The sequence below is a fragment of the Castor canadensis genome, chromosome 6 (genome assembly GCF_047511655.1).
Source record: "Castor canadensis chromosome 6, mCasCan1.hap1v2, whole genome shotgun sequence".
Classification (NCBI taxonomy): domain Eukaryota; kingdom Metazoa; phylum Chordata; class Mammalia; order Rodentia; family Castoridae; genus Castor; species Castor canadensis.
Genome location: NC_133391.1, coordinates 127,790,966 through 127,808,701, shown reverse-complemented (window position 1 = coordinate 127,808,701; position 17,736 = coordinate 127,790,966). Strand labels below are relative to the sequence as shown.

At 35.4% G+C, this 17,736-nt stretch overlaps 1 protein-coding gene across 1 annotated transcript in view; it reads left to right on the top strand.

Moving 5' to 3' along the window:
• The window catches only part of Ndufaf2 (NADH:ubiquinone oxidoreductase complex assembly factor 2), a 181,408-nt gene that overhangs the window by 101,340 nt on the left and 62,332 nt on the right, over nt 1–17,736 (top strand). Inside the window, exon 2 of the mRNA XM_074077434.1 lies at nt 3,127–3,216. Coding sequence (XP_073933535.1) covers nt 3,127–3,216 — 90 coding nt within the window. The remainder of the gene's footprint in view (nt 1–3,126; nt 3,217–17,736) is intronic.

The following is a 17,736-nucleotide window of genomic DNA, read 5'->3' as shown; positions in this document are numbered from 1 at the left end:
GAAGTGGGTCTTCCCCTCTCTCCTGTGGAGTTTTCCTCCCACCACCACTTTTACAAGCTTTCCCGCTTGTGATTACTGGGTGGTGCTGCTGCTCCTGCCAGCTGCCATGTTTGTTTTCAGCTCACGTGGGAAGTGGGTCTTCCCTCCTCTCCTGTGGAGTTTTCCTCCCTCGCCACTCACACAAGCTTTCCTGCTCCTGGTTGTTGGGCGTGTGCCCCCGTTCCTGCGTAGCCTCTCTGGCCTGTCCGTCTTGTTTATTTACAGTTCCGGGAAGGATTTTCTTCCCCCAATCTTCGGTGTTCAGTGCGCCCCACCCTCTTTCCCGTGTGTCTTTGTTGTTCTTATTGCTTATTTCTCAGTTTCTTTTTTTTCCCCGGGTGGAGGTCAGTCTGTCCAGGGGGCTATGCTGATCTGGCCCAGGCTTGTCTGTGGGAGTACCGCGGTACTTGCTAAGCTCACCTTGTCCGCATCTTCCCAAGCCGTCTGGGCATGGGTGACTGGCAGCCCAGGGGCCCTCCTGATTTCTCCATTTAACGTGAAGTGGAGATGCTCTGCGCCGGTTGGAGGTGTGGAGGGGGTCAAAGTTTTGCCTCTTCTCGGTGGTTTTACCTGCAAGGTGTGTCTCCAGTGTCTCTCGATGATTTTACTATAGGAGGCATGCTTTCTGCTTCCTCCCTGTAGCTGCCATCTTGGAATCCTCTGTTTGTTTTTTTTTTTTTTAGATGATAGCCATTCTTACTAGGGTGAAATGGAATCTCAAAGTAGTTTTGATTTGCATTTCCCTGATTGCTAACGATGTTGAGCACTTTTTTTTTTAATTGTTGTACTGGGGGTACATTGTGACATTTACAAAACTTCTTAAAATATATCATACAACCCTTCTGAGAACTGTCTGTTCTACTTATTTACCTATTTATTGATTGCATTATTTGGGTTTTGGTGTTTGATTTTTTTAATGCTTTATATATTCATCCCATCTGATGTATAACTGGCAAAGATTTTCTCTAATTCTGTAGGCTGTCTTGACTCTGGTCATTGTTTCCTTTGATGTGCAGAAGCTTGTTAATTTAATGCAATATTATTTGTCAATTCTTGCTCTTATTTCCTGACCAGTTAGAGCTCTATTTTGAAAGTCATTGCCTATACCTATATCTTGACATGTTCTGCCAATATTTTCCTCTAGTGGTATCAAAATTTCAGATCTTACTTTAAGGTCTGTGATACATTTTGAGTTGATTTTTGTACACTGATATATAGGGATCTAGTTTCAGTCTTCTACATGTGAATATCCATTTTTCCCAGTTTAAAAGGAGGCTGTCCTTTCTTCAGCATGTGCTTTTTGGCAGCTTTATCAAGAATCAGATGGCTATAGCTATGCAAGTTTATTAGTGGATCGTCTATTCTATTCCACTGATCAACATGTTGAATTTTGTACCACTACCATGCTATTTTTGTTACTAAGGCTCTGTAATATAATTTGAAATCAGATGTTGTGATACCTCCTGCATTGTTCTTTTTTTCTCAGAATCACTTTGGCTATTCAGTATCTTTTGTACTTCTATATGAATTTTAGGATTGATATTACTATATCTGTGAAGAATCTCATTGGAATTTTGATGAGGATTGCATTGAATCTGTATAGCCATTTTCATAATATTAATATTATATTAATATTAATTCTGTCAATCCATGAATATGGGAGTGTCTTCTTCAGTTTCTTTTTTAATAGTTTTATAGTTTTCTTAATAGAGGTCTTTCACTTCCTTGTTTAGGCTTGTTTCTAGATATTTGAGGCTATTGTGAATGGGATTGTTTTCCTGATTTCTTTCTCAGCATGTTCATTATTGTTGTATAGAAATGCTACTAATTTTTGTATGTTGATTTTGTGTTCAGCAGACACTTTGCTAAAAGTGTGTATCAGATCTAAGAGTTTTATGGTGAAGCCTTTAGGGTCTTTTAAGTATAAGATCATATCTTCTGCAAATAGGAATAATTTGACTTCTTCCTTTCCTAAGTATCCCTTTTATTTCTTTTCTTGCCTTCTTGCTCTGACTAAGATTTCAAGCACTATATATAGAATAAGAGTAGAGAGAGTTGAATCCTTGTCTCATTCCTGATTGTAGAGGAAATGCTTTCAGTTTTTCCCCATACAGTGTAATGTTGACTTTAGGTTTGCTTTATAAACCCTTTATTATGTTAAAGTGTGATTCTTCTCTTTTTCAGTTTCTTCCAGTCTTGCATCATGAAGGATGTTGAATTTTATCAAAGGTTTTTTCTGCATCTATTGAAATGATCATGTGATATTTGTCCTTGATTATATTTATATGCTGTATTGCATATACTAATTTGGACACTTGAAACATTTTTGCTTTCCTGGAATGAAACCAACTTGTTCATGTTGTATGATTTTTTTAATATGGCATTGAAATTCGATTCCCAAGTTTCTATTGAAAATATTTACATCTGTGTTCATTAAGGAAATTAGTCTATAGGGTTTTTTTGCATTCTTTACTGTTCTCCCTGCTTTCCTGATTCTGTGTTGCTACCATTCCCACTCCAGATGTTGATCTCTCACCTGACTTACCATACCTGAGGCTCACCATTTTTTGTCTCTCATCATTACATTAATTTGAGAGATGGTGACTCAGATGGGCCACAGAATTCCATGCCTTGATTCCCTTGGCTTTTCCAATGTACTGTGGGGGCAGGGTAGCAGCAAGGTCTTGGGTCTATTACCTACTTAGTAAAGGCCATGAATTGATTCTCTTGGGCAGTCACAGCAACTGTTGGCACCTTTAATATATACACTTGTGAGTTTGAAGGAGCCAAACATTGTTGATTATTAAAATGTTTTTATTAGTCATCAGGGTCCTGCAGGATTGACTGATTTTTCCTTTTTTTTTTTTTACATAGGATCTAGAGTTATTCCACCAAAATTAATTTTGCATACTATCATAGAAATTTTTATAGTAACTTAGAAATTGCTTTTCTAACATGTAATCTATTCTTTTTCCTGGTAATTTCTTTTGACATGTGAAGCAGTATGTAAAATCAGAAACAATATTACTGTAGTAACTACTATGTTATGGGTTCATTTAAAATATGTTAATCCCTTTTGTCTTACAGGACAAATTATTCGAGAGAAAAGGTTTGTAGAAGCTGCAAATAAAAAAGAAATTGACTATGAAGTAGGGAACATCCCAACAGAATGGGAAGGTAAGTTTTCACTTTCAGTAGAATTTTTTTGGAGGCAAATTGTTTAATGATATACAAAACTAATAAGAGCACATATAATTACCTAATTCTCTTTACAAAATCTTTTACAAATTAAACCCATCAAACTTTGTTTTTAAACATTGCATCTCTTTGAAATTTATGAATGTGACAGTTTTTATTAAGGGAGCATATACATAGCAAAGAAACAAGCAAACCTGAAGCATTAGCAGAGCTAGGGGAAAGGTGAAGTAAGCAAAGGAAGCTCCTAAGGTGCAAAATTTAAAGGGGCACCCACTCTCATGTACTGATTATAAATTTGGGCAGCCCAGGATTGGAGCCCCATTTCTGGCACCCACTACCCCCATGAACTTGTGAAAGTAACTTAGGTCTTAGTTTTCTGTTTTATAAATATTAGAGAATACTTCTGTACATACCCTTTGGGATATTTGTTCAACCCACAATTCCCTGTTAGCTCACCTCCACTTTAGACAAGAATGGACAGTTGATTCTTATCTTAAGACTTTGAAATTAAGGTAAAAGATCAAAGGAGATAAAACAGCATCAATTAGTCTCTCTTTGTGGTTGGAACATTACCATATGAACTTAGTAGTTTGAAGTAGTTGTCTTCAATATACCATCAAAGTTTTTTGTTGCAAAAAAGCCTGATATACAGAGGAGAAGAAATGAAACCAGTTTACAAAAAGAAGTACATAGAGGGGCAGAATATTTCCTAGGTTTGCAGTAACTGTCCAGTTCCCAGTTCAATTTCTTTCTCAGTGCAGTTCAGTTGCAAGTCTGAATTCTAAGTGGAACCTTATATCATTATAAAGTTTCCTTTTTTGCTTACCAGTTCCTAGCATTGCGTCTGGCACGTAGAAAGACACATAAGAAATGCTCAATAAATAATTTATTGAATATATGAAATCTAGCTTGATTTAACTTTTGTTATTTGCAACCAAAAGAATCTTGACTAAACACACATACCTATCTCTTCTATCACATAACACTTACCCAGTGTTGGCCTTTATGCCTGTAATTATGCCATTGCTCTACAGTCATTATTGTGTTTGATCACAATGATCCTATAAAGTTGACACTATAATTACACCTATTTAATAGATAGAAGATCTAAGGTCCAGAAGGTCAGATAAATTGCGTGGGTTATACAGCTATATACATGAAGACTCGTTGCATCTTGGTGGGCATAACATGATAGATTAAATGCAGTAGTTATAAGCATTATGTTACGTTTATGCCAGCATGTGGATATAAATATCATTTCAGTAAAAATATCTTTTCCTTTTTTGCTTATTAGCTATGAAAGTACTAGAACTATGAGAAAAGAGCATAATTATGGATAGATAACAGAATTTTTTTCTAAGAAATTCAGACTATAAATTGGCAACTTCTAGAAGGAATAATTGAGCTTTCTTATTTTAACAGACTTTCCAATATTATAAGCTACATTTGCAATTCTCAAATAATGCTTAAGCCTTCTTACAATGAACCTATTTTGTAATTTTTCCCAATAATAGTATAGAAGTAAAATGTTTACAGAAATAAATTAAGTTATAAATACGCAAATAGGTGATGACTTATTTTCAGCCTCTGAGACTTTCAGAGAATTAGAATGGCGTTTTAATGCTTTTTATGACTCTTTCCTGATCTAATAATTCAGCATAACTATCCCATGGGCATAGTCTTAAAACAAATATATCAACCAAACACTAAAATAAAAATTATTTTTATAGTGTTATGCATCAATTAAACATAAAAAATAAGAATCCTACACCATGAAAAAATAAATTAAAATATAAATAAACACACAATACTATATACAGGGAAGGAGAAAGCAAAAGCTTTTAAAGTAAATGATGTCAACACCAAATGAATCAAAAGTATTTTCAGATCCAGATAATAATTTCTCAATTATTAGTAGCAGCATGCAGTTACCTACAAGTTACATATTCTCCAATAACATGGATTTAATAGTGTGCCTTTTCATTCACTTTTTTAGTAAGTGTTTTTTGAGGACTTCTATATTCATGGAACATATATTCTGAGGGGGAAGAAATACAAACCAGATAACTAATTAAACTATATAATATGCTAATTGCCACAGAAAATAATGCAGAGAAAGGGCATGGGGAGTATTTGGGTGGGTTATGTAGTTTTCTTTTTTTATTATATTGTTATTATACTAGGGGTACATTTTGACATTTATAAAAGTTCACACAATATATCACAGTTGAATTCACCCCTCCTTCATTCTCCTTTATCCCCTCTTCTCCCATTCCTGGAATAGTTTCAATGGGTCTCATTTTTCTATTTTCATACATGAGTACATAATATTTCTACTACATTCACCATCCTACACCCATTCCTTATATCCTATCCCCTTCCCACCAATACTAACCCCCAGACAGGACCTGTTTGGGAAAAGGCCTTACTGAGAAAATAACTTTCGAATAAAAACTGGAGAAACAGCTGGCCATGAAGATAACCATCAGAGGACCATTCCTGAAGCAAATCAAACATGCTCAGGTGGTAAAGGATTAGCAAAGAAACCAAGGTGAAAGGGATAGAGCCAGAGAGAAAGTGACAGGAGGTAAGTTTAGAGAGTAAGTTCAAAGGCTGAACTCTATGCTCTTCCACACTTTGAAACAATGGAAACAAAAAAGGAGCAACTAGAAAAGTAAGAGAAAAAAGTGTCACATACTGAAAGCCTGTTATCAAAAAGGAAGACCTGATCAAGTCAGATAAGGACTGAAAATTAGCTACGTGCTTTTAAGACCAGAGAGGTCATTAGTAACCCTAATAAAAATAATTCTGTAGAGTGATAGGAGCAAAAGCCTGAAAACAGAATAGCAAGAGAGAATTTGGAGACAATGAGTATAGACAATGTTTATGAGAGGTTTATCTGTCAAAAGAATAGGAGTAATAAAACAGTACTTACAGTGGAAAGTGGAGTCAAGGGAGAATTTTTGTTTTATTTATTTAGTTTTTTTCTTTCTTTCTTTCTTTTTTTTTCTTTTTTGAGACAGTGTCTCGCTAAGTAGCCCAGGCTGGGCTTGAACATACAGTGTAACCCAAACAGGACTCTAACTTGCATTCCTCCTACTCTGCTTCCTGAGTGTTGGAATTACAACATGCCCAGCTTTCCATTTTGTTTTAAAGACAATAGAAGTGACAAAATTTTCTAATAGTAATGGGAAATATCCTACCCAAACAGAAGCATCCATGGCACAGGAAAACAAAAGTTCTTCAGAAGGCAGGATGGGCAGGATCCTAGCACACCTAGGTGAAAGAATTGAGCTTTGACAAAAACATGGAAATTTCATCAGTAGTAACAGCAGAAAATTAGAGTATAACTGCAGGTAGATGTGGTGGTGAGAACGTATGTAAATTCCCCTCTGATTCCTCCTAAGGAGGCAGAGCAGTTTAAAAAAAACTTCCTAAGTACGAACAGCAGCTAGAGCCAAAAGTTGAACCCAAAGTACCTGTCTCCAAAGTCTACTTTCTTTCTTTGCAGTGCTGGAGATTAAACTCATGCCTTGCACATGCTAGGCAAGTGTTGCACCATTGAGCTACAATCCCAATATTTTATTTTATATTATGTTATACAATTATATTACCGACCTCCCAATAACTTGGCTAACTCCTACTTATCCTTAAGTTTTAAAGTAGACATTGATTCTCTTTAGAAATATTTCCTGACCTCACCCTCAATCCCTTGCTGGAAGGGATGTTCATTTTTGTTGTTTCCATTCACTTTGTGCCTCCCCTAGTCATAATACACTGCAGAGGATTTCCTGTTTACATTTCTGTCTCCCCGCCCTGGTCTTGAAGATGCTTTAAGGTAGAGTCCTTACCTTGCTCCTCATTGTATTTTCAGGGTCTAGCTCAATACTTTACATAAAGTACAAGCTCAATCAATGTTTGTTGAGTAGATGCATTTAAAATTGAAAGTAGACAAGGAAGAGATGTTTTAGGGACTTTGCTGATCTGCTGAAGGTAGTATATCTTAAGAAGAAAAAGACAGAACAGAAGACCAAAGTATTTGTTTTCAAAACTACACAACATTCTTGAACATATCTGCGGAATTTACCCATGGCATCATATATAGTTCCTATATGGAACCTCTGAAAAATCTCTGTCTCTCTAATTCAAATGACATTTTGTCTTCCATTTTTTTTTTCCTTCTTGGTTTTGGCAAATTTAAGCTTCTTTGGTGTTGGCAACAATAAACATAGAGGAGAACCCAAAAATACATACAAAGTAGTATTATAGTCAGAAGAAAGAAAGCAGCCCTAATCCAGGATTTTTCTTAGTGGAAAATTAGGTTTGTAGAATGTGTGTTAACACATTCTCATTAAAATGTAAGAATAAATTCTCAGAATAAAGGTACATAAAACTACTTTTTAGCTATATTAGACCATACCCTTTTATCAGTAACAGTGCTAATTAATAATTCATATCTTATTATTAAGTATCACGTCCACCTTTATTGATTTAATATTCGTCAGTCTTAATAATTGTTTAACGCATCTTTTGTTAGGTCACCAGAGCTCCCTGCCCGGAGTTTTCAGTTTCATAAAATAATGGTCAGGCCATGATGCTATTCCTGTGCCAACATCAGAAAAACCTAGGTTATGTTCAGATCTTGCAGTGGCCATTTGCTCCCTTGCTCATTGAGCAAACTGATTTACTTCCTTGTTTTTCATCTACCAAATTTAAAAGCTCTGTTCAGTATTCTTTAAAGGTATATCTATCTCTGATGATTCTAGAAGTATCTGTTCTAGAAGTATCTTTAATCAACTCATATCCCATCCCACACTTAACTTATTACTTAACCAAATTACTTGGCTGAGAATTACTGAAAACTATTGGTGATCTTAATCCAATAATAAATACCATATATTGGTTATTTGTTGCTGCACAAAAACACTGCTTCAAAACTTAGAGGCCTACACAACAAAGATTTACTCTGTGGGTCAGGAGATCATGTTGGCTTAAATTTGTCTTCTGGCTTTAGGACCCTGACATGGGTGTTGTCAAGGTGCTGGCAAAAGCTGCAGTCATCTAAAGGTTCCACTTTGGAAACACACACTTTTGTTTTTCCTTAGGCACTGGAGATTGAACTCAAGGCCTTGTGGATACTTGAGCCACAACTCCAGTCCTTTTCCTTTTAGTTTGTTTGTTCAGATAGAGTCCTACTAACTTTTGCCCTGGCTGGCCTTGGACTGACATTTTCCAACTTCCACCTCCCATGTACTGGGATTACAGATATGCATCACCACACCTGGTGCTGGGATGATACACAATCAAGTTCACTTATGTGGCTGATGTCAAGCCTTTGGAGATCTACTTCCAGGCTCACTTTAATGGCTTTAAGGCTTGGCTTCAGGTCTTCAAGGCCCTCAGTGCCTTGTTACCTGCAGCTTTGTAAGCCTTGATATCAGGTACTATTAGTTCTCCACCTTCATTATTCTTTTTTTGAAGTTGTTTTGACTATTATAGATCCTTTGCATTTCCAGATGAATTTAAGAATCAGCTTTTTTTTTTTTTTTTTTGGTGGGACTGGGGTTTGAACTCAGGGCTTCACACTTGCAAAGCAGATGTTGTACCACTTACTGCTTGAGCTCTAACTCCACTCCATTTTGCTCTAGTTATTTTGGAGATGGTTCTTTCCAATTATTTGCCCAGGCTGTCCTTGAACTGCTGTCCTCTCAGTCTCAGCCCCCAAGTAGATAGGATTACAATAAGAATCAACTTCTTAATATCTGCAAAAATCCCTGGATAGGAATTCTGTTGAATCTATAGGTCACTTTACAAAGAATTGACATTTTAATAATAAGGATCTTCAGACCCCCTGAACATTTCTTTAGACCTTTAATTTCTTTCAGCAACATTTATAGTTTTCATTGTATACATATTGCACATCTTTTATCAGGTTTTTCCCTAAATAGCTTACATTTTTGATGCTATTGTAATTGATATTCCTTTTCTCAATTTTCAATTTCTGACTGTTGTTCTCATATAAATATGCAGTACATTTTTATGCAGTTTGCTAAATTCATTTATAGTAGCTGTTTTGTCAGTTCCACCAGATTTTCTGTACAGAAAATCATGCTATCTGTGAATAAAGATGTTTTTGTTTCTTTCCAATCTGGATGCCATTAATTTTTTTCTTGCTTATTTGCATTGATTAGACCCTCCAGTTGAATAAAAGAAATAAGAATGAAAATTCTTGTGTTGTTCCTGATCTTAGTGGGAAAGGATTTCATTTTTAACCATTAAGTACTATGTTGTCTGTAGGTTTTTCTCATAAATGCGTTTTATCAAGTTGAGGAACCTCTTTTTCTTGATAGTGGCCCTTTTCCATTCTTCAGAGTTTGTTCACTGTGTAACTATTTCCTACTTGGTACTCTGTCCTGTGAACATTAGTCACCTTGGTCTTCCGAGGCACCAACCTCCATCTCCTTAACTTGAGTACTCAGTAGGATGGGATGGTGTCTCAAAGCAAAAAACTAGGACAATCATGAGGGTAATCTTTATTTAACATTCTTTTTTTTTTTTCTTTTGGTGGCACTTGAGTCATTCTACTAGCCCTGTTTAACATTCTTGGGGACCACTATATTTCTTTATTCAATTTCCACTATCTTGAAAATTATTGTTAATATAACTTGCCTCTTTGGCTTCATCTTGGCTGGAAGTGGAAGGCAGCTTGCTTTCTCTTAGCTTACACTTGAGGCGTATTCCATTCAAATGCTTTTGATTGCTGAGTAAAGGTCTGCTGTTTGCTTATCCATTTGCCAGTTGTGAGATATTTGAATGATTTCCAGTTATAGCAATTATGGATAAAGCCATTATATAAACTCATATACATATTTGTGAACATAAATTTTTATTTCTTTTAAGTAAATACCTTGAATAGGATTACTAAGTCATATAATACATATTGATATGGCTTATTAAAGAACTGCTGAAATGTTTTTCATTATGGCTAAACCATTATGTAATAGAAAGAGTTCAAGTTGCTCCTCATTTTCATGAGTCCTTGGTTTTGTCAGTTTCATTACTATTAAACCGTTCCAATCGATGTTATGGTGGTTTAATTTTTATTTCTGTAATGACTAATGAGACTGATCATGTTTTCATGACCTTATTTGCCATCTGCAAACATTCTGTGGCAGACTATTTATATTTACTTTATATTTTATTTTGTTGCTGTGGTTTTTTCTAATTATTTAGTTTTGAAAATATAATTTAATATTATATGTCCATCCAGGATATAAGTCCTTTATCAGATATATGACTTACATATATTTTTTCCAGTCTGTGGCTTTTCATTGTCTTGACAGTAACTTTTGAAGAACACACATTCTTTTGTTTTGTTTATTTTTCTGGTTTGTTTAGTTTTTTTTGAGACAGGGTCTCTCACTGTGTAGCCCAAGATGGCCTCAAACTCAGTCCTCCTGCCTCATCCTCTTGCATGCTGGGATGTTTTTCCTATGATTTTTTTTCTAGAAATTTATAGTTTGTGTCTATGATCCATTTTTAATTTTGGTATATAGTACAGGTATCAGTTTCATTTTTCACATGGATATCCAGTTTTTCCAGCACCTGTATTTGAAATAAGCATCTTTTTTTCTCATTGAGTTGTCTTTGCACCTTTGTCAAACAACTGACTATGTATGTTGTGGGTGTGAGTCTTTTTCTGCATAGTTTATTCTGTCTACAGATTTATGTGTTTGTCCTTTTGACAGTGCCACATTGTCTTGATTACTAGAACTTTGTAATAAGTCTTTAGATGAGGTAATTTCAGCCTTCCTACTTCATATTCAGAATTCATTTCAGAATTATTTTAGTTAATTTGGGCCCTTTGATTTCAAGTATCAGATTGTCCATTTTTATCTTTGAAAATCCTTCTAGTATTTTGATTCAGAATGCATTGAATCCATGGGTGAGTTTGAAGAGCTTTGTGTCGTACAGTGTATGAGCACAGCATGTTCTCTCTATTTCTTTAGGTCTTCTGCCATTCTTTTCATGGGTACTTTTATAGTTCTCAAGTACAGATCTTATTCATATTTCATTAAGTTAATAGCTGTTTCTTGACATTTTTAGGCTATTGTTCCTCATTTTAATTTCAAACTTTTCATTGCTAATACATAGAAATATAATTGATTTTTGTACAGCAACTCTGTTCTTTAAATGATGTTGCTAAACTCACTTACTAATTATATTACCTTTACTGTAAACTTCTTTAGATTGTCTACATAAGTAGCCTATTCTTCCTATTTCTTTTTTTTAATTTATTTTTTATCATATTTACAAAAGTTCTTATATCATAGTTGGATTCACTCCCTCCATCTTTCTCCTTTACCACCCTCTCCCCCCATCCCTGGAAGAGTTTCAGCAGGTCTCATTTTTCCATTTTCATAAATGAATACACAATATTTCCACCACATTTACCCTCCTACACCCTTTCCTTATATCCTCCCCCCTCCCACTGGTACCAATGCCCAGACAGGAACTGTTTTGCCTTCCTATTTCCCAGACAGGAAATGTTTTGCCTATCCATTTTTTTTAAAAGGCATTTTTGTTTATTTAAGATAGATATACAGGGAGTTTCCTTGTGATATTTCCATGTATATATGTATTACAACTCAAATTAGTTCATCCCCTCTATTTTTCTCCTTTTTAACTTAGTCGCCTTGTTATGGTGATTTCAAGAGATTTAAAAATTCTGTATTCAATCTTGCATAGGAAGTACATCAACCATATTCATCTTCTTAACTTCCTTCTTTTACCCTCCCTCTCTCCCCTTAGTGTGACCTGTTTTTTATAATATTGTTTGTATTTGTATTGTCTCTGTCTCTCGCATATGAGAGAAAACATTCAATTTTTGTCTTTCTGAGCCTGGCTTACATCACTTAACATGACATCCTCCAATTACATCTATTTACCTTCAAACCACATAGTTTCATTTTTCCTTATGGCTGATAAAACCCCATTGTGTGGGGGTGGGGGTGGGGCGCACACATATCACATTTTCTTAATCCATTCACCAGTTGTAGGGGATCTGGGTTATCTCCGTAGCTTGGCTATTGTGAACCAGGTGCTGCAATATACATGGGTGTGCAAGTGTCTCTATTGTATCCTGACTTACATTCCTTCAGATATGTCCCTAGAAATGGTATTGCTGGATTGTACAGGAATTCTATTTCTTTTATTCAATCAGTAAGCCTTTTTCTCCATAGGCATATTATACTAGGAAGGACCTCCACAACAATGGGTAGTAGAACCAGTAAAGGTAAACAGCTTTGCTTTGTTCTCCATCTGAGGGTAAAGAATTCAATTTTTCACTGTTTCATATGATAGAAGCTGTAGGTTTTTGTTTATGCTCCAATCAGGTTAAGGAAGCTTTGTTCCATTCCTAGGTTGCTGAGAGCTTTTATCATGAATGATGTTGGATTCTGTCAAGTTCCTTTTCTGCATTTATTAAGATTATTTTCATGGTTATTTCTTCATTAATATGATTGATTGTATTGTGTAGATATTTTTTTCACTCATTATGGACTGAATGTATAGCCTCACATAGGCTTGGCAAGTGCTCTACCACTGAGCTACACCACCAACTTGGATGATTGTATTGATTGGATTTAATTTTTTAAATTTCTTTTTATTGTGGTAAAATATACATAACATAAAAATTTTCATTTTAACCATTTTTAAGAATACAGATCGGGGCATTATGTTCATTCAGACTGTTGAGCAACCGTTAGTTCCATCCATCCATCTTCAGAAATTTTTTCATCTTTCCAAAATCAAAACTCCTTATCCATTAAAAAATAACTCCTCACTGTCTCCTCCTCCTCTATGTTGCTAAAAATTAGACTTTACATATGTCATAGAAGTTGAATCATAATATTTGTCCTTTTTTGTTGACTTATTTTTCTCACTTAGCATAAAATCTTCAGTGTTCACATTGCAGCATAGACCAAGATTTCATTCCTTTTTAGGATGAATAATATTCTATTATATATTTAGTGTGTGTATGTGTGTATATACATTTATGTATTATGTATACCAGTATACATACTATGTATATTGTTTGTTTAGTCATCTGACGATGGACACTTGGGTTGGTTCCATCTTTTGGTTATTGTGAATAACACTGCTATGAACCAGGTATACAGATATCAGTGGTTTTAAACCTAGCTGGTGAACAATTGCAGTAAATTTATTTTATTTTATTAGCATAAATTAATTGTGCAGATGAGTTTTATTGTAATACTTCTATATGTGCACACAGTGTTCCTTGATTGAATTTATCCCCTTCTTAAACCCTCTCTCTCTCCCTCCTCCCCCCAATCTTAAACAGTCTTTAGTGAGTTTAGTTATGCTGTTTTCATACATATGTATTGTAATGTACTTTGATAATATTCAACCTCTCCTCTCCCGCTCCTTTACCCCTCTATCTCCTGTTGGTCCCCCCACTCTAAGTATAGTCCCCTTTTTACAATTATGTCATATTATTTTCTTTTAGGTCTAGAATCCACATATGAGCAAAAACAAGAAACATTTGTCTTTCTGAGCTTGGCTTATCTTGTGTGATGATCTGATGTGATGATCTCTAGTTCCATTAGTTGCAGTAAATTTAAGTGGTCTAAAAAGGCCATATAATTTTCAAAGCATAAAGGCAATATGCTAAAATCAATTATATATCTACATTGTAATACCAAACTATTGTTAAATACAATTTTTAAATTAGAGCATTTAAAATACCACTAAAAACATGAAGCGTTTAGGGATATATTTACACAAAATATGTCCAAGACCTATGCATTGAAAAATATAATACATCACTGAGAGAAATAAAAGAAGACTTATATGGAGAGATTCATAATTTTCATGGCTCAGAAGAGTAAATATTTAAAAGATGTTATTTCTCCTTGGGTTTATCTATAGATTCAATACATCCCTAGTCAAAATACTCTAGGCTAAAAAAATTAATATGCTGATTCTAGATTGGTTTGCATCAGCATGCAAAATAACTTAGACTACCTAAAATGTTTTTTGAAAGAAGATTAAGATGGAGAGATTTAACTTAATATCTATTTAAGATAAGCATAAAAATTTAATATCTGGCCAGAGATTTGAACAGACACTTCACTAATGTGAAGTTCATCGAACTTTCATAAATTTCTGGCTAGAATATAAAATGGTACCTTGGAAAACAGTTTATTAGTTCTCTAAATTTAAACATATATTTACCCTAGAAATTCTACCAGGTGTTCTAAGGTATGCCAGAGACATAAAGACCTAAGTCTACCCAAATACTTTTACCCAAATTCTTCATAGAAGCTTTATTCATAATAACCCCAAGCTGAAAACCACCCAACTATCCATCCACCATCATTAGTGAGTGGATAAGTTGTCATATTTCCATGCAATGGAATACTATAAAGCAATGAAAAAATGAACTCCAGAGTGCTGGGATTATAGGCATGTACCACCACACCCAGTTGCATTTGCTTTTTATTGTTGTGTATCAATATTGCCACAAAATTAGTTACTTAAAACAGCACATGATTATTATCTCTCAGTTTCTGGGAGTCAGGAGCCGAGGCACAGCTTAGCTGGCTTCTCTACTGAGGGTCTTGTGAGGCTAAGATCAAGGTGTCAGCCCGGGCTGGGTTCTCATGTAGAGGAGATCAACTTCCTACTTGGGTCATTATTGGCAGCATTCAGTTCTTTGCAGTTGTTAAGACTGAGAGTTTCAATGTTTTTTTTTTTCTGTTGTTTTTAGTTTGTTTTTTTCTTTTTCTGGGTGTTGGCCGGCAGTCACCCTAAATCCTAAAGATAATCTGCAATTTCTTGCCACATGGAGCTTCTCAACATGGCTGCTTTTCTTATAGTGAATAAGGGAGAAAGGTCTTCAACAAAACAGGTGCAGAATTCTTATATAAAGTAATCGTGTAATCATATACTTCTCATCACCTCTGCCATATTCTCATAGTTGGCAGTAAATCACGGCGTGACTACCAGGAGTGGGAGATATGGAGCCTACCTACAGAGTCCATTTGCTATACACAGTAGCATGGATAAACCTAAAGGTCTGAGGTTTACTCAGTTCTGCTGAGAAAAATAAGCCATACACAAAAGATTCCATTCATAGGAAATTATAACGAAAGGAGAATAATCCACAGTGACAGAAAGTGTGTTTTCTCATTCTCTGGGGACTGTGGGAGGCTGGAGTGGGTGTCTGCTTGTAAGGGAGACACTGGGGAACTTTGGAGGAGTGATGGAAGTATTTTAAATACTGACTATGATACTTTTCACAGGGTTGTCTACATTTGTCATAACTTATGAAACTGTACATTTAAAAGGGATTTACTGTATTGTATATAAATTATATTCAATAAACTTGATTAAGAAAAGAGAATAGGAACAGCTGCGAGCTTTGTAAAATTTATAATTTATATATGCCGAAAGATATACTTAGAGGTCAGTAACCAGAAATTGGTTCATCTCTACCAAACCTCTTCACTACTTCTTGGTCCCCTTCCCATAGTGGCCTCTGTCATTTAAGAATACTTTATTAGTTCCTCTACAGTGGGCATCTCAAATACTTTCAAGTTTTAGTTTTCCTTTACTTTCCCTATTCCTCCTGTATCTATTCTCTCCTTAGTGTGTGACTCATGTCCAATAATATTACTGTATTTGTTTTGGGTCTATAACCCACATATGAGGGAGAACATATGGTTTTTGGCCCTTCTAAGCCTGGCTAACTTCACTTAAGATGTTCTCCAGTTCCATCCATTTACTTGCGAATGACAAAATTTCATTCTCTTGTAGCTGAGTAAAATTCCATTTCCATTCATTAGTAGTGGGGCATCTTGGCTGTTTCCATAACTTAGCTATTGTGAATAGTGCTGCAATAAACATGGGTGTGCAGGTGCCTTTGGAATTACCTGAGTCGCATTCCTTTGGGTATATCCCTAGGACTGGAATTGCTGGATCATATGGCAGATCTATGTTTTGTTTTTTAAGAAGCCTCCATATTGTTTTCCAAAGTGGCTATACTAGCTTACACCAGCAGTATATGAGGATTCCTTTTCCCCCCACTTCCTCACCAACATTTGGTGGTGGTGGTGTTTTTCATGATAGCTATTCTAATAGTAGTGAGGTGGAATCTTAGTGTGGTTTTGATTTGCATTTTGTTTATGACCAGGGACGGTGAACATTTTTTCATGTGTCTTTGACCATTTGGATTTCTTCCTTTGAAAAAGTTCTGTTTAGTTCAGTTGCCCACTACTTTATTGGTTCATTGATTTGGGGGGAGTTTAGTTTTTTGAGCTCCCTGTATATTCTGGTTATCATTCCTTTGATGTATAGCCAGCAAATATTTTCTCCCACTCTATGGGTGGTCTTTTCAGTTTTTCCATATCTTTTTTTGCACAGAAGATTTTTAATTTCATGTAGTCTCATTTGTCCATCCTCTTAGTTGCTGAGATGCTGGGGTTCTATTGAGGAAGTCCTTGCCAATACCTATTGATTCCAGAGTATTCCTGCTCTTTCCTGTACTAACTTCAGAGTTTGGGGTCTGATATTAAGGTCCTTAGTCCATTCTGAGTTGATACTAGTATAGGGTGACAGGCTAGTTTCAGTTTTCTCAGGCAGATAACCATTTTTCCCAGGAACTTGTTGAAGAGGCTGTCTATTCTCCATCGTATGTTTTTGGCACCTTTATCAAAAATAAGGTGGGTGTAGCTATATGCATTCATGCCTGGGTCCTCTATTCTGTTCCACTGGTCTTCATATCTGTTTTTGTGCCAGTACCATGCTGTTTTTATTGCTGTTGCTTTGTAATATAGTTTGAAGTTGGGTATTGTGATACCTCCAGTATTGCTCTTTTTGCTGAATATTGCCTTGGCTATTCGCGGTCTCTTATCTTTCCAAATGAACTTTAGGGTAGATTTTTCAATCTCTTGATGAATGTCATTGGGATTTTGATGGGAATTATGTCAAACATGTAGATTGATTTTGGTAGTATACCCATTTTTACTATGTTGATTCTACTAATCCATGAGCACGGGTGATCTTTCCATCTTCTGTAGTCTTCCTCAATCTCTTTCTTCAGAGGTCTGTAGTTCTCCTTATAGAGGTCATTCACATGCTTTGTTAAGTTTACTCCTAGGTATTTGATTTTTTTTTTTGAGGCTATTGTAAATTAAATTGTTTTCCTATATTCTTTCTCAATTTGTTCATGTATGGAAAGGCTACTGATTTTTGTAAGTTGATTTTGTATCCTGCTACATTGCTGAAGCTGTTTATGGTATCTAGGAGTTTTGGAGTAGAGTTTTTTGGGTCTTTGAGGTATAGGATCGTGTTGTCTGCAAAGAGGGATACTTTGACAGTTTCTTTACCTGTTTGTATTCCTTTTATTATTTCTTCTTGCCTTATTGCTCTGGCTAGGAATTCTAGGACGATGATGCGCAGTAGTGAGTAGAT